We start from the raw sequence: 27703 nt of genomic DNA on the forward strand, positions 1-27703 counted from the left end.
TTGTGATTTGTTGATGGTCATGGCAAAGGCAGGTTTAATGGGGAATTGTTTCCGTTTAAGTGTAAAAGGTAATTCCAGGTCAGAACTTGTAAGGTCAATTCTAGGAATTAGAACAGTATTGTTAGCATGTGATCCTGTAAGAACTGTTGCTTGAATAACATTGTGTGTTATGGTGTAGACGACTAAACGTGTACCATTGCATAAACCCTGTTTAGTGTTAAGGTTTCTTAATAGCATGAGTATTGTTCCGTTTTTAAGGCTAAGACTGTGTTGTGGTAATCCGGCTGGGTTAATAGTGTTGAAATATGGTAAGGGTAAATTAAGATGGTCATTGTCGTCATCAGAGTCAACTTTGTCAGAGATTAGAAAGAGGTGTGACTCTCCAGGAAGTAATGAAATGACCTGGTTATTAATGTGATCAACAGTAATATTTTTTGGACATAATATACTTCGTTGTGTTAAAAGGGGTATTTGGTCTAATGAGACCGCTGTTCCAAATATCTCCGTAAGTAAGTCGTCGCAGATGAAGGGTTGAGGAATTGTAATAATATCTGGGTGAAGTCCATCTGTATTGGTGAGTGTACAATGTTCTAGTTGTAATAACCAATTGTTATATTCGGGATCTGGAAATCATATGTTTTGTACCAAGTGTATCTTTAGAAAGCAATGCCAATTGTTCGCGTAACATTTTTTGTTCCGCGGTTTTAGAAGCGCGCCGAGGTGAAGTTTTTTTTTTGATGCGGGTTCGTGTTTGTGGTCCCGTTACTCGAGCCGTCTAGTTTTGTATCCGTGATCGTGAATTGATGACTTGTTTGATCTTTATCGTTAGGAATATGGATAAGTAATAAGTAGGATCGAACTCACTGTTAATATGCGGACTGTTCGTTTCTTCGTATTATCACCAATCGGGTCTCGCGCTTGTATATGTATTGTAGTTCGGTCTCTTGTTGTCTATGTATGACGTCATTGCGTATTTTAAGGTGGACTGAATAATAGCTGAGCGCATGGCATGTGGAGCAATAGGTAAGCACTGTCTAAAATCTACTCCTAATAAAAGTACCTTTCCTCCAAAGGGAATATTATTATTCATCAACGCAATGTCAATTGTCCGCGTATTTTAAGGTGGACTGAACAATAGATGAGCACATTGTAAGTGGAGTAATAGTTAAGCACTGTCTAAAATCTCCTCCTAATAAAAGTACCTTTCCCGCAAAGGGAATATTATTATTCGTTACTGTGCATTGTTATAGTGGATAGCGATGTTTCTGTGATTGGGACCGGTATTTGGAATAAGGAGTGACATGTGTTTTTGGAGCCGAGACATTTTTTCTTCCGCGGTTTCAGAAGCGCTTTGTAGGTGCCGACGTGATTTGTGCATATTTGCGTTGTTGATTTGTTTCAGGGTGCACTGTTCCAATGCGATGCAATATTTGTCCACATATGCGAAAGCAGTATGGGCCATTGCCTTTTGGTGGCCTGATATTTACGCCGGTAGATGCAAAAGCAAATGAACTATTGTAGGATCTAATGCAGTTCATAAAGTTTTTACTTTCAGGTACATAGTTAGTTAGAAGCTTCTGTAGATATTCAGGATATGAATGTAAAGGAGGCAGTCTAATCTGACCCTTTTGACAACAACGTGTAAATTCATTACTTGTATTGCCAGTTGTTTCTTCAGGGAAGTTAAGTGAATGACAATGATTGCAAATGACATTCATTAATCCCAATGAATTTTCCTCAATAGTGGACTCATTATTGAACGCGTTGTCAGCTAAGTGGCGCAATCGTTTAGCAGGTGTCTGCGGACGGTTCCTTTAGAAATGGGGCTTTGGGTGTCACTTCTTATTGATGTTAGTGTGTTTGTGGGTCTGAATCGTCGTTGTGAACGTTTCGTGTGCCATGTCCGTAGTCTGTCCCGTTTCGTCTCTAATGGGCTTGGTGTGGCGTTCACAGCTTCTTTTTTTTGGTGTGGTAGGAGCTTGTTGAATCCTCCTCTTTGTGTGCGTCCCGTTTCGTGTGCAATGGGATTCGTGTGGCGCTGTGTGCTTTGCCGGCGTCTGGGGGGGGGGCGGGGGGGATGTTGCTTGGAGGGGGTGTTGGGATTGGTGGGGCGTGAGCGTCTTCTTTCATTTTGTGTGCCAGGGGCTTGTTGAATCGTCCTCTTTGTGTGTGTGTCCCGTCCGTTGCTTGTAGGGGGGGGGGGGGGGTGCTTGGAGGTGGGTGTGGGATTTGTGGGGCGCGAGCGGCTTCTTTTTTTTTTGTGTGGTAGTTTAGTGCGGCGCTGTGTGCGTCGCCTGCGTTTGACTCCTTTTTTCTGTGGTCGCGGCGCCTCATTTCTTTGACTCCTTTTTTTTGTGCTCACTCCTTTTTTCTGTGGTCGCGGCTGCCTCTCGCGGCGCCTCATTTCTTGGGGCGCCTGCGCAGTACGTCTTTTTGCGGCTACGGCCCATGGCCGGATGTCCCTGCGTCCATCCGGTTTAGCATTCTCGGTTAGTAATGTGGATATAGATATATATATATATATATATATATATATATACACACATGTTAAAGTCAGTTGCCAAAGTATGTCTAGCTATTTTTTTTTTTTTTTTTTTCTTTTTTATATATATATATATATATATATATATATATATATATATATATATAATATAATTTCAACCATTCTATGATCTGCTTCTCACAACTGAGAGCATCGTGGCGGATGTTAGCCGACTTGCTGACCAACCACAAGCGTTACCTGGTAGGTAACCACCCATACAATCAGATTGTGATTCAGACTACGAATGCCGTAAATATATATATATATATATATATATATATATATATATATATATATATATATATATATATATATATATATATATATATATATATAATTATTGCATTGCAGGAAAAGTCAGACTTAACAAAATAGCATTGATCCCCCATATAACAGAAAGAGAGGAGAGCAAACCGCATGGGCCAAAATTAAAAAAATAATCAAAATGTCCTATTCCCCCAGTATAAATAATGTATTCTAAAATTGTATTCATTAGATCTTGCCATATTTTAAAAACGTTTTGAGCAGATCCTCCAAGTGAAAATTTAGATTTTTTTTCCAAGACATCAGTTTTCCAGGTAGGGTGGAATTCTTCCAGTTAAACTAGATAAATCTATGTGCTAGTAATGTGGTATAAGCAATTACAATCAAGTTGTCCTTCACCACTTAAATCCCATCTGGGAGTCCATCAAACACCGCTGTTAATGTTAGGAATAATTGTGACACCAAGGCTGTCTGATAAACATTCAAAGATTTTTGTCCAAATTCATGTTAATTTGGTGCACTCCTAAAACTTGTGGCCCTTTGAAGCTCGAGCTATATTGTAACGTTTGCAGGTTGGATCCTGCCCTGGATATGTTTTGGAGATAAATATGATTGATGAAAAATATTAAGTTGAAAGTTGGAATGCTTTGCACATATGGAGCTACAGTAGAGTGTATTCTGTGCATGGCCGCCTTCCACCCCTTCTCTGAGATATTAAGTGAAAGGTTCTTTCCCCATTGTACTCTAGGATCTTTAAAAGGGAAGGATTTTAAGATGTTTTTATATATTGAGACACTGTTTGAATCTTCCAAGACTGATCAGTATTTATTCTGGAATATAGATGGATGGGTGATGACAAACTATCCTGGCAACATCTCGTAGTAACCCGCCTTAGAATGCACACTAATGGGCATGCGCACATTTGCTCATACAGGGTAAGCATGCAGTTGTCAGTCAATCTAAAATGCAAATCTTTGATATCTGCAAGAAGAAACCCCAAATGGACACGGGGAGAATGTCCTTATCCATGAAGACATTGACCCAACTTTGGTTCACACTCTGATATTTGGGACTGTGAGTCAACAGTGCTTACCACTGGGCTAGCTTGATATTTGGCTTTACATTTATATGCGGACTATCTGCAGGAAGTTTTCACTGCACTGTTTTCATCAGACAGAACATCATCAAAGTAGTGGTGCTGGCTGGTTTTATTCATTTTATTTTTTTTTTACAAAGGAAAAATTGTCAGCTTTCTATGTTGATTATAGCTTTTGTGCACAACTGAAATTTTGGCATGTTTTTGTACTTTATTTAAAAGTTTTAACAGTTACCGGTTACATGATACTTCCTTAACTATATATTAAATTGCTGAACTGTGAATTTATATCATTCAAATTATATTTAGCCTTCACAGCCAAAAATCCTTTTATTGAAGTTCTTTTTATTAAAAACATTTTAAGAAAAACACTAGTAGGAAAGTTTTTGGACAATGATGCTGATAATACACACACATTACAACAATCTTACGTTTATGTAATCGGCCGATGCCTTTATCCAAAGTGACTTACAACATTTATGATGCAATTGGTTACATTTCTTTTTTCTAGTTGGTGTACAGGCAGGTGGTGGGATTTGAACTCACAACATCAAGGTTTTTAGTCCAAAACCTTAACCACTGTGCCACACTGCCTGCCTTCAATAGGTGTTTGTTTTAATATTGCTTCTTTTGAATAAGAAGCCACCATGTAACATGGTCTTGTTTAGATACTGTATATCAACTTGTGACTATTCTACTTTTTTGCTATACTACATTCTAATGCTTTTTTTTAAGCTGTAACTCTTTAGCCAACACATGCTTGTCATTATGCAGACATCTGAGCTGTTGGTGGTGATTTGATCTAGGAAAGATTTAATAGGCTGAAACTTATGTTTGCTTTGCTTTCTGATTGGTAGAGAAATAATGCACTTTCAGACAATCTCTGCAGATGTGATAACACACTTTAGGCATAGAAAATAAAATGTTAAATATGTATGGGTATTTTATCCACGTCTGCTGTGGCTGAAGGAGACTGTAGGTTTTGTCCGGTGTAACTCTTCAGCAGAGCTTAGAATGCAGATACTAGAACCGTGGCTTCCTGTATGAATCCTTTTTTGCAAATAGCAGGCAAGTGACCGTGCACTTCCATTTATGGTCATGGCTTACTTGTAATTGATTCCAGATGCTGCAGGAAGTTTGAACACAATATGTTGCCTGTCAGTGCAACTCTCGATGACCCCTTTTTTCTGGCCCTCAATTTTACAAATGCTTATGGCATCTTAGCACACTACAGCAGAATAAAATCTGTTGCGCAGCTATACAGGAAAAGCAGACCATATACAAAAAAAGGATAGTTTAGGATAAGTGTTCTTTTAACCTTTTTTGTTTTTAGTTGTATTAGGGGTCACAGAGGGAGCCAGCAGAAGGAACGGAAGCAGTCCAAATTAATTTTTTGTTATGAGGCTTATGTCCTGTTCTCAGCCTAGCTAATTCTGCATGGTTGCCTGCCAGTGGTGTATCTTAGAGATGTTATCCTACCTGAAGAAGGCTGCCCTGTATATGGCAGCAATGCATTGTCCTGACCTTTTAAGAGTAGGGATTGGATGTTTATCTTAAACTCTTTTATTATGATATTCCAATCCTGTTAGCATGTAGTAGTTTGCTTCAGAAAGAGATGTTGGTTTTTCTGTCATTTATACTACCTTTTTAAGGTTTTATTTGTATTTATAAATATTTTAAACAGAGATGTGTGTGTTGCAAATTTTCAGCTTTTGCAAGTTCTGCAAGGCAGTGACTTTCTTTTGAGACAGAAATAGACTGGTACCAAGCCTGAATAGGGTACTAATCCATAAATAACAAGGCACAGTCATCCATACTAGGTCAGTTTCACACTAACATCTTTGGAAGAGGGGGGAAAAAAACTCAGTACAGGAACACAGAGAGAACATAAACTCCCCCGCACCATTACAAGAATCAAAACTTGAACTGTGTGCTAGCAGTGTTAACCCCTGTACCACCATGCTTTCCAGTTTCCAGTTAAGTTGGAGGTGAAATTGCCTATTCATATATAAGGATTTGCTTCTATTTGAATAAGTATATAGTGATTCCTTGGTTTGCGAGCATAATTCGTTCCGGAAATGTGCTTGTAATCCAAAGCACTCGTATATCAAAGTGAATTTCCCCATAAGAAATAATGGAAACTCAGATGATTCGTTCTACAACCCAAAAATATTAATATAAAAATGATTAATACAAAATATAAAGTAAAAATACATAAAACAAATTAACCTGGACTTTACCATTGAAAAGAATCGTGGCTGGTGTGAGAGAGAGGAGAGGAGGAAGGTGTAGGACAACTTTCACTATAACTAACGGAATCCCTGCTATCTATTGGCTCACTGGAATCTTTCTTTTTTTGCGACTTTAACAAGAAACCTATCCAATGACAGTTGTTTTTGCCTCAAGAGTCACTACACTTGGACACAAAATTAAAAAAAAATGCTTTACGCACTGTAAGGTTTCTAAACTCTTTTGGGATTCACCCCCCAACGGGCAGATACACGGAACAGTGTCTCGAAGCAACCGCAGACTCCCAGCACTATAGCAGTTCACCGCAAAAGTGAATCCGAAAAGATCGCGGTCATACTATAAGCACCCGCTGTCGATGGGTGATGCAAGGAACATTATAAATGCAGGGAACAGTATTACATGGCCACGACCCTGCCTGATTACTGTGTCTGTGTATATGAGAGTGGCAGATCCCACTACAATAAATAACTGTGCTGTTCCTGTTTCAAGCTGAATATAAGCTGGTTTTGCTAAAGTACTGAGACTCAACCTCGTGTTTTGGGGTGCAAGACAGGGACTCGCATGTTACAGCACACACACGTTTTCACAATGCTATAGTAAACAGTATTTGCGCGTACGGATGTTGACTTTACGAGTAAGGCTCGCAGACTGAGACCAAGCATGGGAGACAATTACCCACCATCCCAAGGAGAGAGAAGAACCATCGGCTCAGTTGTGATCACGTGATGCTCTGCAGACCAAGTGTATATGTACTACTCGTGTACTCGTATTGCAAGACCTCACTCGTTTATCAAGTTAAAATGTATTAAAAATTTTAGCTCGTCTTGCAAAACACTCGCAGATTAAGTTACATGCAATCCAAGGTTTTACTGTATTTTTCAAATAAAGACCCAAAACTGATTTTGAACAAAATGTTAGATACATACTTTGCTTTTAATACTCTGATCTGCAAACATTACCCAGATGGCAGGGTGTTTGAAATTGTCTGTAAAATTTTTAAAATGATTTAAATGCATTTTGTTTTGGTATCTCTATGCATTGTATACATAGTTGTAGCTGTGTATGTGGTATATTGCATATTAGCTCATTTCACACATGTAAGCTATCCCAATAACTTTAAGATTATTACATAACAAATGAGTTCCTTCCACGTGTGGCCTTTTCCAAGAAGTTGCCAGTAAATTGCCAGGTAAAGGATGTGTGTGAACAAAGTCGAGTTGAAAATCCTTAAACTCTTGATTTGGGAAACTGTACAGTATTTCTGAGAATTCTTTGGTTTTGCATATATGGGCATTGTCTAAAGCGAACCAATCCGAAAGAGACCCAGGAAGTGACGAATGAAGGTCTGCAACTGACGTGATCAATTTTTGAAGTTGGGTATTTGGAAGAAGTAGCATGAAAATGGACAGATTCTAGAATAAAGGATAAGTTCTTCATCCAGCCCAAGGAGTACATTATACCATCTAGCTGCTACAAAATATCCTCACTGACTATATCTCAGTCACTGATTCTTGCAGAAATGAAAACTGAGGTTAATTCTACATTTGTGTCACTGATTGATATGATATTGGCTGATATAATGTTCAAGCATATTCATTTAGATCTTTGATGGTTTGTATTGCCTCTGCTGTTTGTTTCCCATATCTTGTTGTTTGTTTCAGATGAGTATTTGCAAATCAAGTAAATGCAAACAATAAACAGAAGGGTAGCAGCACTACAGCATTGCTGCCCACCAGTCCATTATGATGTGAGTGGTTGTAGATCTTCCCACCTATCCTTGGATTTGTTTTTGTCAATGGTACTGTTAACGTGGTGAAAGTAATGGGTGGCCTATTAATGAGTGACAATATGGCCGTATCACTGTGTGTATTTCAAAATTAAATAAATGTAAATGGAAGATAATTCTACATTGAGTGTTTGGTATGTTTTACATGTGCACAAAAGGTTTTTTTATCTACACTATTGACTAAAAATATGTTCAAAATATTTTATAATTCATATGATCTCGTCAAAATTAGACCACAGCCCATTAAAACTACTTTTTCTGGCAGTAATATATCAGCTTAAGAATTAATAGGAGGGCATTGCCACCTGAGTAGCAGGACCTGAATCGTTTAAGTGCTAGAAATCTGTTTCTTTCTTGCACTGCTCTCAACATATGAGAGCGGGGTAGTGTGGTATTAGATTTTAAGCACTGCTTTGCCAGAAGTACACCAGTCAGCTTTATTGCATACTGTATATTGCATTTAGTGAAAGCTACCACAAAGCTTAGCTGCAAAAGCAGAGGCTGTTGTTCATAGCCAAACATAAAAAATAAAAAAAGTAAATACAAAGTATCTGTAATAAAGAATTATAACTACAGTAATGTTCCTTAATTGTAACTGTCGCTACACCCAGATTAGCTTTGAATGACCAGTAAAAGTGATTGATTATAAAGTAACTATATCTGCACATGACTTAAACTAGCCTTCATGCCTTAAGAGTGTCTGTTTCTCCATCTCTCTGGGTCACTTGTCTTTAATCGATTTTTGCCCCCCTCCACTTTACACATCATGCTCTCTCTCTCTCTCTCTGCCTGCAGGAATTTTGTGTCCTCATTCTTCCCTCCTTCCTGGAATCCTACCACCCCCACTCCACCCTGCCCCTGCTTTTCCCTTGTCAGTGTCTCTATGGCAACTTCAGCAGTCCTGCTCACCCATTGGCTGTATTGATGATGCTGTTGAGAGAATCAGGAGGGCTCAAAATAGACACTCCCTCAGGGAAGAAGAAGGCACAAGGTTTTTCTTTATGCCATTTCTGTAGAGCCACAGGCACCTTTTAAACCTCTCATGCAGAGTGAGCAGTCTGATTAGATGGCCACTATTCAGGATGAAGGTAGCATTGACTCACTAGCTGAGAAACCTGAAACCAGCAGTGATCTGTACAGAGTGAGCTCCCATCTTGTTAATCTATAGTGCAAAATATGCACCTTAGAAAGTGACTGTTGGCTGAGGCTATACTTACGCAGAAACACTTAGCTTTTTTGCCATAGGTACAGCTGGAAGGGTGCTTGTTTTAGTTTTGTTCTGCCTGTATGGGTGATGAAAGTTGAAGTTTTTTTCCCAAACTCTCTTTTGCAGGGTCCTTTCTTAGCTTTCTGTTACACAATCGAACTCCTAGGCCCACACAGACTGCATTTCTGAGTGGGGGAGCCTTCTAGGTGTTATTTGGTGGCTCTCAGTGTAGTTGCAAAAAGAAATGTTGGGACCAGGTAATCTCTTCACCACAGACTGTTAAATCCTAAAGGATGTCACCTTTTTTTTTTTTTTTTTTTTTAATATAAATGCTCTGTGTAGAGAAGACATAATCTGCCAGGTGTGACACGTTATGAGGTGGGGGAGCTAATGCTTTACTGCTCCATAGACCTGGAACAAAGGAATCTGAAATCAGAGGAACAGCTTTCAGCAGGAAGGACTTTTTAGATCTTTAAGAAAATGGCTTTAACCCTTTAATTGCTGTCTTCAATGCAGGTCTGTGCCTGGGCAAGTTTTTGGAGGGAATGCACTATTCTTAAAATCTGTTTTCACTGGGTTTCTTTTCAAAATATGTCTTGGGTTTTCTGTATCTGTGTATTTGAATAAATTTATTTTAATGCAAGTCATAAATTGTCAAGTCACTATTTGATCGATAGGAATTGGACATGACTGTAAAATGGAGCTTCTCCAGTGGTTCCCCTCATTTTATATTTCATTACATCTACTACTTCTGCTAATTTGTTGTGACTGTTCCTTTATTCCCACACTTTGGATTTTTTTTCTTTAATCATTTTAAGAATACAGTAATCCCTCCTCCATCGAGGGGGTTGCGTTCCAGAGCCACCCGCGAAATCAGAAAATCCGCGAAGTAGAAACCATATGTTTATATGGTTATTTTTATATTGTCATGCTTGGGTCACAGATTTGCGCAGAAACACAGGAGGTTGTAGAGAGACAGGAACGTTATTCAAACACTGCAAACAAACATTTGTCTCTCTTTCAAAAGTTTAAACTGTGCTCCAAGACAAGACAGAGATGACAGTTCAGTCTCACAATTAAAAGAATGCAAACATATCTTCCTCTTCAAAGGAGCAAACAAATCAATAGGGCTGTTTGCTTTTAAGTATGCGAAGCACCACGGCACAAAGCTGTTGAAGGTGGCAGCTCACACCCCCTCCGTCAGGAGCAGAGAAAGAGAGAGACAGATTAAAAAAATCAAAGTCGTGCTTTTAAGTATGCGAAGCACCATTCAGCATGTCATTTCAGGAAGCAGCTGCAGCTGCACAAAAGATACCAACGTGAAGATAATCTTTCAGCATTTTTAGACGAGCGTCCGTATCGTCTAGGTGTGCGAACAGCCCCCCTGCTCACACCCCCCTACGTCAGCGCAAGAGAGAGAGAGAGAGAAAGTAAGTTGGGTAGCTTCTCAACCATCTGCCAATAGCGTCCCTTGTATGAAATCAACTGGGCAAACCAACTGAGGAAGCATGTACCAGAAATTAAAAGACCCATTGTCCGCAGAAACCCGCGAAGCAGCGAAAAATCCGCGATATATATTTAAATATGCTTACATATAAAATCCGCGATGGAGTGAAGCCGCGAAAGGCGAAGCGCGATATAGCGAGGGATCACTGTAAACCAATTCTTGTTTATATGATCTAATCTACTCTAGTAAACTTCCATATCAGAAAAAAAACTTACACACAAGACATTTTTCATTTAAGACCCCTCCCTCACACACTCTGTACAATAAACTAAGACCTTAACACATGTCAGCATTGTCTTCCGCACAAAGAAATATGCTTTAGTAATTCAAAAGATGTACATTATAAAAAGGCAAAATCTTTGTGTGACTTTAACTTATTTATTTATTTTTTTTATAAGTTCAGATATTTGATAATTTGCTGTTATTTTGAGTTATTGGAATTGATATTTTTTTCTCCTAAATATTAATAATGGGTGAACCAGCTCCATTTTAGTTATGCTGTTAATTTTTCATACCTGGGTTGTGGGAAAGTGTTAATTCCTTAATGTAAAAAAATGGAGTGCCCTACAAGTATGTTGTTCTGCCCTCTGGTTCCTTTTGTAATGGTGAGATGACCCTGTCCACTTGAACAATGTAGAATAGTGAGTGCTCCCTCTCTCTGCCCACTCCACACACGACTTTCTTTGCCATTTAAGCCTTTATTTGTCTTTCAGCTGCTACAACCAATGCTGCTTCTTTATTAGAACTCTGAAGATTTGAATATCCAAAAAGGCCAGAGGCCATCATTCAATTCTACCTCCTGGTGGTCCAGTTGGTTACTACATAAACAGAATAAAAAAGTATATATCTTACAGCTTTGCAGCAGATTTTGTCTTGTTACATCAATATTAAATCTCCATTAACCTACTGTAGTCAGTATATTGTGCAAATACCTCTGAATATTAAAAAAAAAAAAAAAAAAAAAAAGTAATATTTGTTTCTGGCTATATGCTTGCTATCTTGTACTTAATAAAATTAGATTTGAGAATAAAGAGACATCTTACAGAATTTACTCCCACCTTTTAAATTTTCAATCTGCCCAACCCTATAACTCCAAACAGCAAAGTGGAGATGGGAAATGTTCAGCCAAAAAGTCATCTACACAACAAGTTGGTGCTTACATTCTTGTTGCTATTCATGAAACCCTCCAGAAAATTAGGTTGCCTCCAGCAATGTGTGAATGACAGTGAAAAGAGTGGGGACTGATAATGAATGGATAAGGCAGAAAGTCAAGTATCTGAGAAAGTGTTAGTGAGCAGGAAATGTTTACTATATTAGAGAATATTAGCATTCCAAAGGTAATAAGGAATGCTTTCTGTTGCAAGCTTATTCATTTTGATCTTTATTTGTACTTCAGCAATCGACAATAACTGGGTTAATGGCCATAATTGGGGTTTGCACACATTTAGTCTTATTCATTATATACAAGTCCCTTCTTCTTGTCCTTTTTTAATACTTGTATTCATAATGTCTTTGATTTGATTTCTCACACCTCCATCACAGTGCATCTCTTTACCCTGCAATTTGTCCTTTTGCTATGTTGATGCAACACAATAGGAGAATTTAGAGTTCCATCTTATGCTGTTTCATAAACCTACTTTTTTGCCTTCTTGTGAGTTTCCAGTTTGGATATTTGTAAACTGCTTAATTGAAGAAAACCTACAATTTTCTAGTGAAAATAAAAGCAAACTAAATGTATCAGAAGTGTGCCATGTCACCTAAATACAACTGGAGCACAAATACAATTTCCCACTGGGGAAACTCATTTCCTGTCTGTTCCATAGCATTTCAACTCAATATTTCTCTACACTAACCCTCCACGCTATTCTTTATTTATTTATTTATTGTGCATTGCTCTTTTGCTCAGTGAAACTCTGCATATCTCATTTTTGTAGCTTATCTAATTTTATGCTAATTTGAATAAGACATAGTAATGTTTGTCTTTGTGATCTATAACATACATAGTAATAAAACCCTCATGACACAAATTTAATAAAAACTAAGGCTAGAATGTGATTTTTAAAAAGCTTCATGCATAGCTGCCATATTCTTAACGTTAAAGGCTTTTTTTTTTTTAATATAGATATCCCTGCTTTAGATTTAACATGTAACTAAATAGCATAACTTTATATTGTCTAAATATGCACCATTTGAGGTGTTGGGCGCTTCATGAGTTTGGGGGGGGGCTGCATCAGTGTTCCTGCAACAGTCTAGTTCTCGATGGTCTTCTGTGTTGTGTGACTGGTATGTTATGAAACTATTTCTAGTAATCTAGGTATTGATTCCAGCACAGAGCTTGTAAGCACTGGTATACCACAAAGCCCCAGCATTCAGATTTTCTATTTTGTTTGAAGATATCTAGCAAGTCGGAATCCATTAATTTGGAGTGCACAGAACTTGTCCTGTTCAATATGCTAGTATAGAAAAAGTTAAAGGTTGATTAAAAACACATAGAATTTAATGATAGCGGTTGGGCCATGTTGCCATTTTATTTTCAATGAGCGTTTTTGAGATGGGGGTATGACAAACATTTGCAGGACAAAATTGCGGTAACTAATGCACAGAGTAAAAAGTGTCGAGTGACAAAATGTGCGCTTATAGTAAACTCCCCTTTAATAATAGTTTCTCCATTGCATATAGAGAAGCCTCTGTTGTTTTATTGGAGCTGTGTAAGACACTATTTGAAAGCAATTAATTTCATTATCTTTTCATGTTCTTTTACAAATGTGTGACAGTACAAGTTAAAAGATTACACCTCATTTGATTGGTTTTGAACACTAGGCATGTTTGTCTTTCTACAAATGTTAATGTATCATCAATACAACACTGTGCCATTTTTATATGTAGTTTAACGCATGTTTTTCTCATACTTTATTGTGCCTTATGGAGTAATCTACTTCTACTTGCAGTCATGCATAAGTACAGTACCAACTTTCTTGGTACTACTGATACTGTAAATAAATAAATAAAAGTTGGTACTGTTACGTTTTTTGGAACTTTGGCACTGAATTTGTACCAAAATATTGGCTCTTGTGACATGTATTAAGAATATATGGATATCACTTAATGTGTTTCTGTTGCATCAATTGTTAACATGGGCAAAAATGAAGCACACTGCCATGCACTCTGTATTGACAAACACTAGCAATAGAGTAGGTTGAAGTACAGAGTTCAAGGACCTTAATCGTGGCACTGTCTTAGGATTACACCTTTGTCACAAGTCGGCCCATTTATCTATTTTCGTAACTCGCTTATCCATGGGAGGGTTACATGGTAGCTGAAGCCTATCCCAGAATGAGCAGTAGTCATTGGGCACAAGGCAGGAACAACATCTGGACAGAGCTCCAGTCCATTTCAGAGTGAACAACACTCATGCACACACACACTAGGACCAGTTTACCAATTCATCTAACCTGCAAGTCTTTGGACCAAGGTAGTAAACTGCAGCACCTGGAAGGGCAACATGCAGACATGTGGAGATTGAACGTTCTCCCTGCAATACACAAAAAATTTGCCATGCTGGATCTGAACCTATCAACTGTAAGTGCAATTGTTGTGAGCAATAATAGGTCAGCCAGAAAGTGGTAGACTGTGCCAGCTCATACAGTGAGGCTGGTGAGTGCTAAAGCACATGTCACATAAAAACATTGCTTATCCTTCTTTGTATTCCTCATAAGAGTTTCAAGATGCCTCTGGAAGAAACATCAGCATAACTGCTGAGTGTTGCGGGAGCCTTGTAAAATGGCTTTTCTTAGCGGAGAAGCTGCACACAAGCCTAAGATTAACATGCATAATCCCAAGTTCTGTCTGGACTGGTGTATAAAGCAAGTTGCCATTAGACGCTGGAGTGATTGCAGTCACACTTCACTTACTGGCAGTATGGTGGACGAATCTGGGTTTGGTGTGTGGCAGGAGGATGCTACATTCCTGACTGCAACTGTACTGTAATGTTTTTAATGAGGGAAGGATAATAGTCAAGCCCATTTTTCAGAATTTTGGCTAGGCCACTTGGTTCCAGTGAAGGGTACTGTTAAATACCATAGCATGCAAATATATTTTAGTCAGCTGTGGCAGCTGTTTGGGGACTGCCCTTTTCTATTCTAGCATGAATGTGCTGCCTCTACACAGGTCCATAATCAAATGGTTTTACCTCAATTCCAGTAATCACCTTATGGATGAACTGGAATACCAAATGAAAACTAGGTCTTCTCATTCATTGTCAGGACTTGACTTCAAATGGTTTTTGTCTGAATTAGGAAAAAAATCTGAGGAAAGTAAGTAGATGCTGTTATATAGCCATATGGTATGGGGTATAGGGTTCGGAGGTGGGGTTGACAAATCTTTATAAATATTATTAATGTACATTGCTTTGGAATGGGATGTCCATCAAGCTCATATAGGTGTAAGTTTCAGGTGTTCCCAAAATTATAGACCTATAGTGTATCTTGATTAGGATGCTTCAGGATTTGAAGATAAAGTATCCACAAGCTCTTCAAAGACATTGGGCATGTGAAGACAAAAGACTTCATGTTAGTAATATTTTAACTTTCAGATATCCTTCTTTTTGTCATTAGCGACATAGAAATGGCACCCCACTAGCAGCATGCATCCTTCATTCACATACTAGTGCATTTTTGTCAGAGTACCTTCCAGAGGTTTAAAGGTCACCAACAACAACAACATCATTTATTTATATAGCACATTTTTATACAAAAAGTAGCTCGAAGTGCTTTACATAATGAAGAAAAGAAAAATAAAAGACAAAATAAGAAAGTAAAATAAGACAACATTAGTTAACATAGAAAAGGAGTAAGGTCCGATGGCCAGGGTGGACAGAAAAAACAAAAAAAAAACTCCAGAAAGCTGGAGAAAAAAATAAAATCTGTAGGGGTTCCAGGCCACGAGACCGCCCAGTCCCCTCTGGGCATTCTACCTAATATAAATGAAATAGTCCTCTTTGTAGTTAGGGTTCTCACAGAGTCACTTGATGCTGATGGTCATACAGACTTCTGGCTTTTAATCCATCCATCATTGTTGGAACATCATGGTGCTTTGGGTAGATGCGCCACCACCAAAAGGACACTGGAAAAGGAAACAGAAGAGAGAATAGGGGTTAGTACAGATTTTAGAGCCACCATGAATAGTTGAAGTTATGAGAAGGCCATGTTAAAGTAATGTGTTTTCAGCAGTTTTTTAAAGTGCTCCACTGTATTAGCCTGGCGAATTCCTACTGGCAGGCTATTCCAGATTTTAGGTGCATAACAGCAGAAGGCTGCCTCAGCACTTCTTTTAAGTTTTGCTCTTGGAATTCTAAGGAGACACTCAGTTGAGGATCTGAGGTTGCGATTTGGAATATAAGGTGTCAGACATTCCGATATATAAGATGGGGCGAGATTATTTAAGGCTTTATAAACCATAAGCGGAATTTTAAAGTCAATCCTGAATGACACAGGTAACCAGTGTAGTGACATCAAAACTGGAGAGATGTGCTCGGATTTTCTTTTCGTGGTAAAGATTCTAGCAGTTGCATTCTGCACTAGTTGCAATCGATTTATGTCTTTTTTGGGTAGTCCTGAGAGGAGTGCATTACAGTAATCTAGTCGACTGAAAACAAACGCGTGAACTAATTTCTCCGCATCTTTCAATGATATAAGAGGTCTAACTTTTGCTATGTTTCTTAAGTGAAAAAATGCTGTCCTAGTGATCTGATTAATATGCGATTTAAAATTTAGATTACAGTCAACAGTTACCCCTAAGCTTTTTACCTCCGTTTTGAGTTTTAATCCTAATTCATCCAGTTTATTTCTAATAGCCTCATTGTATCCATTATTGCCAATCACTAAGATTTCGGTTTTCTCTTTAATTTGAGAAAGTTACTATTCATCCATTCTGGGATACAAGTTAGACATTGTGTTAGTGAATCAAGAGATTCGGGGTCATCAGGTGCAATTGATAAATACAGCTGTGTGTCATCAGCATAGCTGTGGTAGCTCACGTTGTGCCCTGAGATAATCTGACCTAATGGAAGCATGTAGATTGAGAAGAGCAGTGGACCCAGGATAGAGCCTTGTGGAACACCATATAGGATATCATGTGTCTTTGAATTATAATTACCACAACTAACAAAGAATTTTCTCCCTGCCAGGTAGGATTCAAACCAATTTAAGACGCTGCCAGAGAGGCCCACCCATTGACTAAGGCGATTTCTAAGAATATTATGATCAATGGTGTCAAATGCAGCACTCAGATCTAAGAGGATGAGAACAGATAAATGACCTCTGTCTGCATTTACCCGCAAATCATTTACTACTTTAACGAGTGCAGTTTCTGTGCTGTGATTTGTTCTAAAACCTGACTGAAATTTATCAAGAATAGCATGTTTATTGAGGTGGTCATTTAACTGCATAATGACTGCCTTCTCTAGAATTTTACTTAAGAATGGCAGGTTAGAGATGGGTCTTTAATTTTCAAGAGCAGAGGGGTCGAGATTATTTTTCTTAAGTAGGGGTTTAACTACAGCAGTCTTAAGACAGTCTGGGAAGACCCCCGTATCTAATGACGAATTTACTATGTCAAGAACATTATCAATTAGCACGCCCAATACTTCTTTGAAAAGAATTTGTTGGTATTGGGTCAAGGGCACAGGTGGAGGGTTTCATTTGAGAAATTATTTTATGTAAATCAGGTAAATCTATCCTAGTGAAAGAGTTTAATTTGTTTATAACAGAATACTGGGGTTTAGGAGGATGCTTAGTATTTGGGAGATGTACTATGTTATTTCTAATATCATTAATTTTTTGATAGACAAATACAGCAAAAGCTTCACAGGTTTTACTGGAAGTACTTAGGAGGCATTCCTTTGAGTTACCCGGGTTTAACAGACGATCAGTCGTCGAAAATAAGACTCTGGGATTACTAGCATTGTTATTTATAATCTTAGAGAAATAGCAGCGCCTCTCAAGTCGGACTGTGTTATTGTATTCTGTTATTTTAACTTTTAATATTTAATAGTGGATAGTTTACCAAGAAGCTTCCTCATTTATACCTCTAGTTAACTGGTTCCATATATCAGCAATTCTTCCAGAAATTTCTTGTACCATTTGCACAAAATTTACTCTTCAGTCCCACCACAACTATTAAAGTTGTTTAGTGTATTTTTTGACAATATTATGCTTTTTAAATCTCTCTTCCAGGAATTGCTGTATAGTTGACCTTTTAAAATAAAATCTGATTGATTGCCTCTCTACAATTTGTTTTTCAGAGTGACCCCTTGTCATCTGGTTACCATGGATACCAGCCAATGCACAGTCAGGTAAGAGATCTGTTTTCTTTTCTGCCACTGCTTATGAGGATATTATTGTCTTTTATCTTGGTTAGGTGATCCTTTCTTACCCAGAACACGGCTCTTTGGTATAGAGAATCAAAGCATGTTCTTAGTACTTTATTACATACATTGTTAAACCACTTTTTCCAGCCCGTTATTGAGGTCTGGAGCTTATTCTGGCAATGCTAAACACTAAGTAGGGAAGCAATCATAGAGGGAGCACCAGTTAATTGCAGAGCCTGTTCATGTACATAACCAAACAGGGCCGGTTTAGTATCACTAGTCAAGATAACATGGACATGTTTAGAGACGTGAGAGGGAACACCAGTATAGACCTGGGGAGAACATGCCTGGTCATTGACCATGTGATACTTGCATTTGTTTCAAATGTAGGACGCCAGATCTGTGAAATAGTAGCACTAACTACTGTGCCATTCTGCTGCCCACTTTATTTTTCATTTTTTATGCAGTACAAGTGCCCCTTTACTAGATTTTTAAAGAGAGAAAAAAAAAAAACACAGCACAATGTCTCTGGTTTATCTGATGTGAAAATTTGCTTACTATATTTTATTTTATTAATCACACCCTTTCTTATGCAGTTTGAAACTTAAAAGTCTAGTAATGACACACATCTAACACTTAATAATGAGTTGGTATAATTGAATAAATGAGGGGGAAAAAAGGCAAACTACAGATGAATGTTTTCCGTTCTCACACCCTTAAGGTGGTACCCATAGTCCCAGTGCACCTTTTTTTTATTTTTAAATTTTTTTTTCTCTCTAAAAATATTCTTGGTCTTAAAACACTGTGTGGCGTATCTCTATAACTCTTATTGTAAAGGTCTTGGAGAAAGATTTTTTTTTCACTTTCATAGTATGTGATAGTTTCTGCTGATAACACATGAAATAAGTCTCTTCCTGTACTAATTGGAACTAAGGCTCCATGGGTAACTGAAATTTCATTCAGTGATAGTTTGTCCTTATTTGTGCAGGTATGGGCCTGTTTCTGTAGTACTTACTGCCTAAGCACATTTTTGGCTGGTTAAGTTACAGGCCTGAAAGCCAAGTAGAACATAAAGTCCCCTTGTTATTTGGAAAATAAGTGTAGGCTTTAAGACTGTATTATGAAAGAAAGCTTGGTGTGATCCTTATTACTGACTGGGCAAAAGATTTAAATTGCATAGGAGATGCTTCAAAGACAGTAGAATGTTAAGCAACTGAATTGTGACTTACTAAATGAGTATTGTTTGTTGTGTTAAGCATTATAAAGATGTGGTTCTTTGTGTACAAACATGCATGACATGAAGTTTGAATGAGAAGGCTGTGGTTGTTTCGTTAGCTTTGAACTATATGGTATAATGTGAATATTATTTGTTAATTATACACAAAACTGATTTGCAGTACCTGCACAGCAAACTTCATGACAGATGGCACAAACTGAGGAATGGTCATTAAAACATTTCTAGTAAAATGGACAAAAATTTTTCTAGAAAAGATATTTTCTTTACCACACAGATTCAGTCTAGCTATCTGTAAATTGATTAGAGAAGTTGAGCAGAGTAGGGTTAGAGAGACTGTAGTCTGTGCTTTTATTTAAGACTGCAAGATGAATCTTCTGCCACTTTCTGATCTTTTTGATAGTTGATACAGCTGATTTACAAAAAAGGGAGACAGATTAACAAAAGTAATTTTTTTGCAGTATATTTTTTACTGTGTGTGCTTGAAATAAATTACCTGCAGAACATAGTTGCAAATTTAAAATCTTTTTGTCTGCTTATTTTCTTTTTTGCTCTTCTTAGCCATGAAACTTGTGCAGCAACTGTCTTAGAAGAAACTTTTGTGTGATTGCAGTGTAATAATTTATTAAAGCTCCAAGCCTAGGAAATGGTCCAACAGTTTTAACAGATGCCAGATGATGAGCTAGATGGTTCTTCCTTTCTTTTCTTTCTTTCTTTCTTTGAAACAATGGCTGTTGGAATTAAAGCAAGTATTATGTTTCCAAATAATTAATATTTCCATTTAACAGTAATTATTTAAAAAAAAATACAAGATACAGGTTTATTCCAGAATTATTTATACAGTCTTAGTGTAGTTTCCATCTTTAGAACAAGCGTCTGGCACACACTTTTTGTACTTCCGTTTTAGTAGCTGGATTACCTATGTATATTTTTCAGTTTTTATACTAATCAGTTAATCAGCAGTATCATTTTTTTTTTTCTACTCCTTTTTTCTTAGAGCAGCATAGGAATAAATTGGCTTTTGATTTCACAGCCTCTGATCTCCCAGTTGTTTACAGTAATGACCATGTTTTAGCCATCACATTTGCTTGATCCTTTCCAAAAATTCAAACTTTAAAAAAAAAAAAAAAAAAAAAAAAAAAAAAATTCAAGAGTATTATTAAAATATTCAACATATCGGTTTTAATTTAACATTTCTTTGTTCATGGCCTGATGATAGGGCACAATTTCAAAAATTTCTCAGGTATTCATTCCTTTCTGCCAGTGAGACATGCTTAGTCCAGCAGTCTGCTTTGCTGGGTTTCCCCATCTCCTTCCTTTTTTGGCACTGTTTTGTAAAGTTTTTGCCTTCAGCAGAGTTTGTTAAAATTCAACTCCTGGGAGGTTGCTGTTTTTAAATCTTCCTTCCATTTTTGCTTCTAATCTAAGGACAGTCAGCACAGTCATAGTTCTGGCTTTTGCTGCATTAGTTCTACAGTAACATTGATTATATTCTATGGCTGCTATACATATCTTTGCTGAAAAGAATGGTGCTTGTATAAAAAAATGTGACATTGTGCGGATTTGCCATGTGTAGAACCATGAAAACAACCTACATTGCATATTGGTGTATTTTTTTCAGGCAGACAACACACAACAACACAAGCCTGCCTTTTGCTATTCTCTGTCAACCACAGTTCCCATCATGATTGGTTAAGTGAAAATTGCACTATGACCACTGCACACATATCACACAGCTCTTCAAAATGCACATTTGTGACAAGATACAAGTGTCTTTTTTCCCTTCACTAGAAAACTTTGTGACAAAAGTGACAGATTTATTTGGAATTAGCACTTGAAAGTTTTTAAGACCGTGGATATTAAAATATATTAAAAATGTGTGAAGAAACAAAAAATACATTAACACAGATGAATTTTCCTGTGAATCTCTTCATAGGTCTGAATTGGGGTAGTTTTTTCCTCTTCAAATATTTCTTAACTTCTTGCTCTCACTTTTTAAAATGTGTGTGTTTTTTAAATTCAGTGCATCTGTTTTTGGATATAGACTTTCAGTATGTCTCATTACTAGATTGTTCCCTTGTTTCTGTTATAGCAGTATTTCATGCATGTGGGCCTAATGTGAGAGTATTATTGCTATCAATTAACATATTAAATGTTTTTTTGTTTTGTTTTTATACATAATCAAGTAGCTACATTTTGTTATTGATTTATTTTAGTGTAGATAAGAAAGTCCATTTGTTCTCTATTTTAAGACTCTGAATAACATGGCATGCATGTGAGCATTTTTAATATCTATGTTGATATATGAAATTAAGTAGAAGTGCAAAACTGACAACCATTTCTCTATCCCTTTTGGTGATTTGGAATATCATGAGTCTGTTTAGCATAGCTAGAAAAAAAATCCAACAAACACTGCTACCTTTTCTTAGCTCTATTTGACAACCCACTTTTAAACTAAGGAAGGACTTGAATTAGAAGTCTGAGTTATCCTCTAATGACAAGTTTTACAGCAATATAAACTAACAACCATTACAGCACTCTAGGGCAACAGCTTGAGATTCATGCTCAAGGACAGACACAGTTCTTGCAACTTATTTCACCTCCTCATAGTTCTGTTTTGTAAGCAACCCCTCCTGTACTAAAAGGTTGAGGTTAAAGGCCTTACTCATGGCTTGATCTGAAAACTAATCTTTTCAGAGAATACTGGTGAGATGAAGGTATTTGTGTGAAATTCCACTCCTGCCTCAAGGTGTGGGCTGAGCTTTACATTGTTCAGAAGGACTTGGTGCCAAGAAATCTGCTGTTCCAGCTTGCTCTTTGCTGCTGAGACCTGATCAGTATTGCTTTATTAGTACTGTATGAATGTACCAGTATAAAGCATTTTATTCTTGTGGTCTATCTGCTCATTTTCTTCTTTAAAGTCTCATGACCACAAATAAAGCTTTCCCCTTAAAAGCCAATGCCATTTTTTATATTATTTTTGACTCTCTGCTGTGTGTTTTAAGATTTTTCTATGTGAATTGAGCACTTTAATTTGTTGCACTAAGTGCAAATCATAGGTTACTGTGGAATGTGTAAAAAATTGAGCAAGACGTGCGATTTTTCAGTGTAAGGTAATTAGGCTTTTTATCGATATCTGAATGAATGTAGAAAAAAAATGCATCAGACTTAATTCATGCTTATTCTCAACATAAATTAAACTAAGTCAACTTTAGTATATTCACATCAAGATAAAATTGAAATGAACATTTTTAAGAAGTTGCAGACACCTACAGTAAATTTCATTTTTTGAGTTGTAAACGGTTTTAATTATGTCTTCATATTTTATTCTGCACAACTATAAGTTGTGAATTGTATGTGTGTTTTGTTTGTCCTGCTCTACCATTGTCCGTTCTGGCTCACATAGCTGTAAAATTCCTGTTCTCACAAAAGTCATATTTTGTTTTTAGACACCTTTCCAAGGAACACTTGACCCACCTGTCCAAGTTTAAAAAAATTGTATTTGTGTGCATTTACTACAAACTTGTTTTTCAAGTCAGAGCTATACTATAAATAGATAAATAAGTTAAAAAAAAAAAAAAAAAAAAAAAAAAGGAAAGTGAATATACAGTAATTTGAAATGGACAGTAATAGATAAATGTCATTGGTAACAATAGCATCAAATGCACTACATATAAAAAAACAATTACATGAAGATCTGAGGGCGGTTGGGCAGTACAGAATTCACGGTCCAGACAGCCAAGGTGTAGAAGCTGTTGTACCTGGCAGAACTGGTTTGGACATTACAAGATCTTCTGTAAGATTGAAATTGAAAAACATACCTTGGGAAGATGAGGGAATAGTCCTTCATAATGCTATAAGCTATATATCTTGTTTGACTCTAGCAGTAATGCACTTAAAATCAAAGTAATACTGTAATGCAATCAACTGCCTTGTTATTAAGCATAGATAACTATCTATGGTGTACAAATTGGGCAGATCTTATGGAATTTTAGGAAGTGTTTCTGTGCTTATGAAAAAAGTGAAAGGTTGATTTTTTGAGCTAACCAAGCAGGAAAAGAGGATTATTAGGGTTTTAGTTAGGAAATTAGTTTTTTATCTGCTTCAAGTAAATCTTCGCTGCAAAGCAAGACTCTGCTTAAAATTTTGACACCATTGACACTGTCAAGTTTTGGTTGTTATTTACTATGTGGCCTTTTGAATCTTAATGCCATGGATAGTTGCTTTTTGGGTATTCTTTGTCTCTAGCACATCTCCTCTCTCAAAAAATCGTTTTTTTTTTTGTTTGTTTTTTTATGCTTATCTGTAGCCTTTTTCTCCCCAGTTTTTGAGAGTCTGGCTTTTTGATCTGTCCAAAGAAGAGATTAAACTGCCACCTATTAAACTGTCTGGGCAGTGAGGTGTTAGTGGTAGAGGCAGAAGTTTAAAAGAAAGGGTTGAGAAAAAATGTTGCTAGCATTTCTAGCAGAATTCATTCCTGTGAATCAGTTTATATGTTCTGTTTTATATACAAGTAGTCAGTATTTTGAATGGTGCTATATATGGGCAACAGCACGGCGAAACCTGTAAACTAATCAACACAGGAATCCCTATTAGCCTGTGTCTGGTTTTAATCCACAGACCTTATCCTTAAGCTGCTAAGACAGTAATGGTTGGAGCCGTTATTTTGCTTTTGGCTAAATTCCACATTGAATTACAGTTGTATTTATACAATAAACAAAAGGCATTCAGCTCCGGTGGGGGGGCTTTTAAAAACGGGAGTACATAGGTAAGGGTCAGAGTAATAGGCAAATCCTTTCTTTGTGTTCAGGGAGAGACATTTAAAATACATCTGCTTTATATTCATTATTCTGGATTAAAAAATAGAATTAAGCCTGTCTGGTAACTTGGTGAATAGGGTGGGATGTGTGGCTAAATTGTTTAAATGAGTAGATACATTCATAATTTAGTTTAGTTCTTGTATTAGGGTGTTGACTGTTTCTGGTGGTTCCAATTGCAAATCCCACTTCTTAATCACATTTTCAGGGTGTACATTTTTTTATGCTTATTTTTCATGCAGTTGAGACACTCATCTCTCCTGAAATAAGTAAAAGTGTCAATTTGAAGCATTCGTGTTTTAGATACTTAGTCTTATAAACACACCACAGCAGTTGTGGCTGCTATGGTTGAATTTACAATTACTGTTGGGTATGATTTTTAAGAATGCCTGTGATACCTGTATCACATATTTTTTTCTCTGCCCAAAATTAATGAATGATAATCTTTCTTTATCTAGAAAAGTATATAGAATTCAAAGGTGATATGAGTTTGTTCTCATTTTCTGCTGTATTGCTTCTTTACAGTAGTTCTTAAGATACCACTTAAAAGTGTGTCTTCCAGTTTTTACCACTAAAAATGTATTTAACCTTTGAAATGCAAGAAGCTGGTTTTTAGCTTACATTGTAAAGTTTTTGTTTTAGCCTGTACTGTGTAAATATTCTTGAGGATTCCTGTGTACTACTGTTTTTCTCCTCCTTTTATATTAATATGAATCAGTTTATAAGATGTATGTTAATAATACATTAGATGAAAAGCGCCCATATAAAGAATGACACACCTGGTTTCTTGTATCTGCTACCCGAGAGGAACCCTGCTATTGCATTCAACCCAGTGTAATTATGAAACTGGGCAGAAGCTGGGATGAATGAGAGACCAGAAATGTCTTCTACATTTTCATCCTGCTTCAATGCATCATGGCTTCTGATGCATTAAACAGACAGGCTCTGTCAGCTTTTTGTGACCCAGTTCTTGATGCCTTGAGTAGTTGTTGTGAGTAGATAGATAGATACTTTATTAATCCCAAGGGGAAATTCACATACTCGAGCAGCAGCATACTGATACAAAAAACAATATTAAATTAAAGATTGATACAGTAGTATGCTCAAGTATCTCAGCCTTTCGAAAATACAAATAGCACAAATGAATGTGAATTTTAAAAATTACAGATGTAATGGGTCTAAATTATCAATTTTGGTTCACCGATTATTTTTTTTAATGAGCTGTTATTACTTGTTAATGAATTCTTTCTAATTTCCCTATGAGCGAAACTCATTGCATATCATAACATCAGGCACCCTGTAGGTACCCAGCTAGATACTTGGGGTAAAATGTATGTTTATGTTAATCTCAAATGCCATTTTTTACTATTACTAGTGTGAATATGGCGCTATATACACGCCCGACCCGGCACAGATTCACATATAAAAGTTCCAAGACATTTTATTTTTCTTTACCTGTGGGGCACGTCTTCCCCGTGAACCCCACAGGCACAACACAGTCCACAAACAAACCAAAAACCCTTCTTCGGGCACCACCACTCCTCCCAGGCAATCTCATCCTCTTTCCACCCGACTCTGGCCGCTGAGTGGTGGTCGCTGGCTCCCTTTTATCAGGCACTCGGAAGTGCTCCATGTGGTTCTTTAGTGACATCCGGCTGCACTTCCGGGTAAGGTGAAACCAGTGCCCAAAAGGGGGCAGCCGCTCCTGTTGCAGCACCCCCTGGCGGCGCCTGCGGAACCCCACAGAGCTGTACAGAACTCCAATCCCCATGAAGCCCTGGGGGAGTCCGAGGCACCACTGCAACCCAGGGAGGCTGCCATCTAGTATCCAGTGGGAGATACTAGGCTTCCCATCCTTGTCCCCCTGGCAGATGTGGTGAAGGGGCGTCCCGGCCAGGCATGGGCCCCGGCCATCCGTCACACTAGTTATACTGCACTTTCATTTGTACTTCATCTGAGTAACAATATGTAAAATATCTTCTAAGGCTCCATTCTTAAATTTAATGAAGGTGGAAAAAGTAATAGAACATGTACCCCCCTTTGTGGATAGTTAGTAAGTTAGTTTAGAACATGGAGTCTAATTTTTAATTTTATGGTACGTGTTGGATGGACTTAATGGAAAAAAATTATTTTTTTCACAGGTGTTGCAGATATAATTTAAGACACCAGGTAGATTGTTTTTAGAAGCCTCAAGCACAGGCAAATATAACAAAATAATTTTGCCCCTTGGGTATGCTGGTGCATGCTCTGAATACTGTATGGGCGTCTTTTCATTTTTAGTTACTTTTAGAGAGAATGCTAAATAACATTATCTAATGTGTCATCAGTAACTAAATGAATGAAAGTCAGACTTGGCAGATTTTAGAGTAGGGCAGATGTGAGGCAAGCTAAGGTTAAGTTAAACTTCAGAGTTTTATTTATAGGACATTGAGAATATTAGATATACTGGGGGCTTCGCTCAGCAACCCCCCCCCCCCCCAATTCCCCCCCTTCCCCAAGCGATACGTGCCATTGTGAAGGGGGGGACTGAATGCACCCCAAGGAGATGCGGCCACTCCTCTTAAATGGTGATACAATGGGAAAAAATTATTTATTTATTTATTTTTAAAACCTCCTCTTTGCTCGATCAGCTGCTGGCTTGCTGCTGCTTCCATGCTGCGTGATCTGCACTTTACTTGCCTAAACATTTTCCGTTTGTTTGCGCTAATGCAATCTTTACTCTTGTTTTTGAGACTTTTGAATTTTCCTACTTCCATTATCGCTAACCTGCTCTGCATGTGTATCACGGGACTTGCTTCCAAAGGTTTTAAGTATGAAGTCTCTTTCTCTCTCTCTCTTTCTCTCTCTCTCTCTTCAAAAGATCACCTCTCGTCATAGGAAAAAAGTCTCGTATCGACGCAAGATTTTTTTTTTTATAATAGGTTTAAATTGCATGAGCCGAGAACTAAATATGGAACCACATGAAAAAGACTTGTAAGATCAAGTGTATGTTAGTGTCCACACCTAGACAGTAGTGGTTAAAAAGAAGAAAAGGGTGCTTGTTTTGGAGTAAAAATCTTGGGTGTGTATGCTAAAACAAAACCATGTTGTTCATATCCGAGACAACAGTTTTGGTCCCTTTATAACATGGCTATACACCATATTTAATGTCAAGCCCAGAGAAACATTATTGGACTGATTTCAAGACTGCAGAGTATGAGCTACGAGTATGATTATAGACTGGATAAAGATTGTTTCAGCCTAAGAAGGTAGAGATTGTCAGGTAAAATCATGGAAGAAAAATAAGTAGGTGAAGTTATTGATAATTGTTCCTTTAAGTTTGCATAGTGCCACATCAGTATATAAATTGAGCCCTAGAAGAACCAAATTCATCTCCTAACCAAGCTGGAATGATTCTAGTCTGTGATCTCAGGATGTTTTTGGAGTTAAAAAACAGAGTGCACATCCTGTTGCATAACAATCTCAAACCTCCTTAAGCTGTGCTGGTATATAAAAGATGCTTTTATGAAAACTTGAAGTGTACTCGCCAGTAAAGAAATTAAATTGTGTATCCTGTAAAAATGTTTTTTTTTCCCTTCTATTAGATTAGGCATCTTTGCCCACTCTCTTTCTCCTGTTTCCAGTTGTTCCTATT

The 27703-nt window shown here is 37.4% G+C and overlaps 1 protein-coding gene across 1 annotated transcript in view; it reads left to right on the forward strand.

Annotated features, from left to right (window-relative positions):
* The window catches only part of LOC114662211 (RNA binding protein fox-1 homolog 2-like), a 253045-nt gene that overhangs the window by 52659 nt on the left and 172683 nt on the right, over positions 1–27703 (forward strand). The window contains 1 exon segment of the mRNA XM_028815596.2: positions 17953–18003. Within this exon segment, the coding sequence (XP_028671429.2) occupies positions 17953–18003 (51 nt within the window).

Source organism: Erpetoichthys calabaricus, chromosome 12 (genome assembly GCF_900747795.2).
Source record: "Erpetoichthys calabaricus chromosome 12, fErpCal1.3, whole genome shotgun sequence".
In the NCBI taxonomy this organism is placed as follows: Eukaryota; Metazoa; Chordata; class Cladistia; order Polypteriformes; family Polypteridae; genus Erpetoichthys; species Erpetoichthys calabaricus.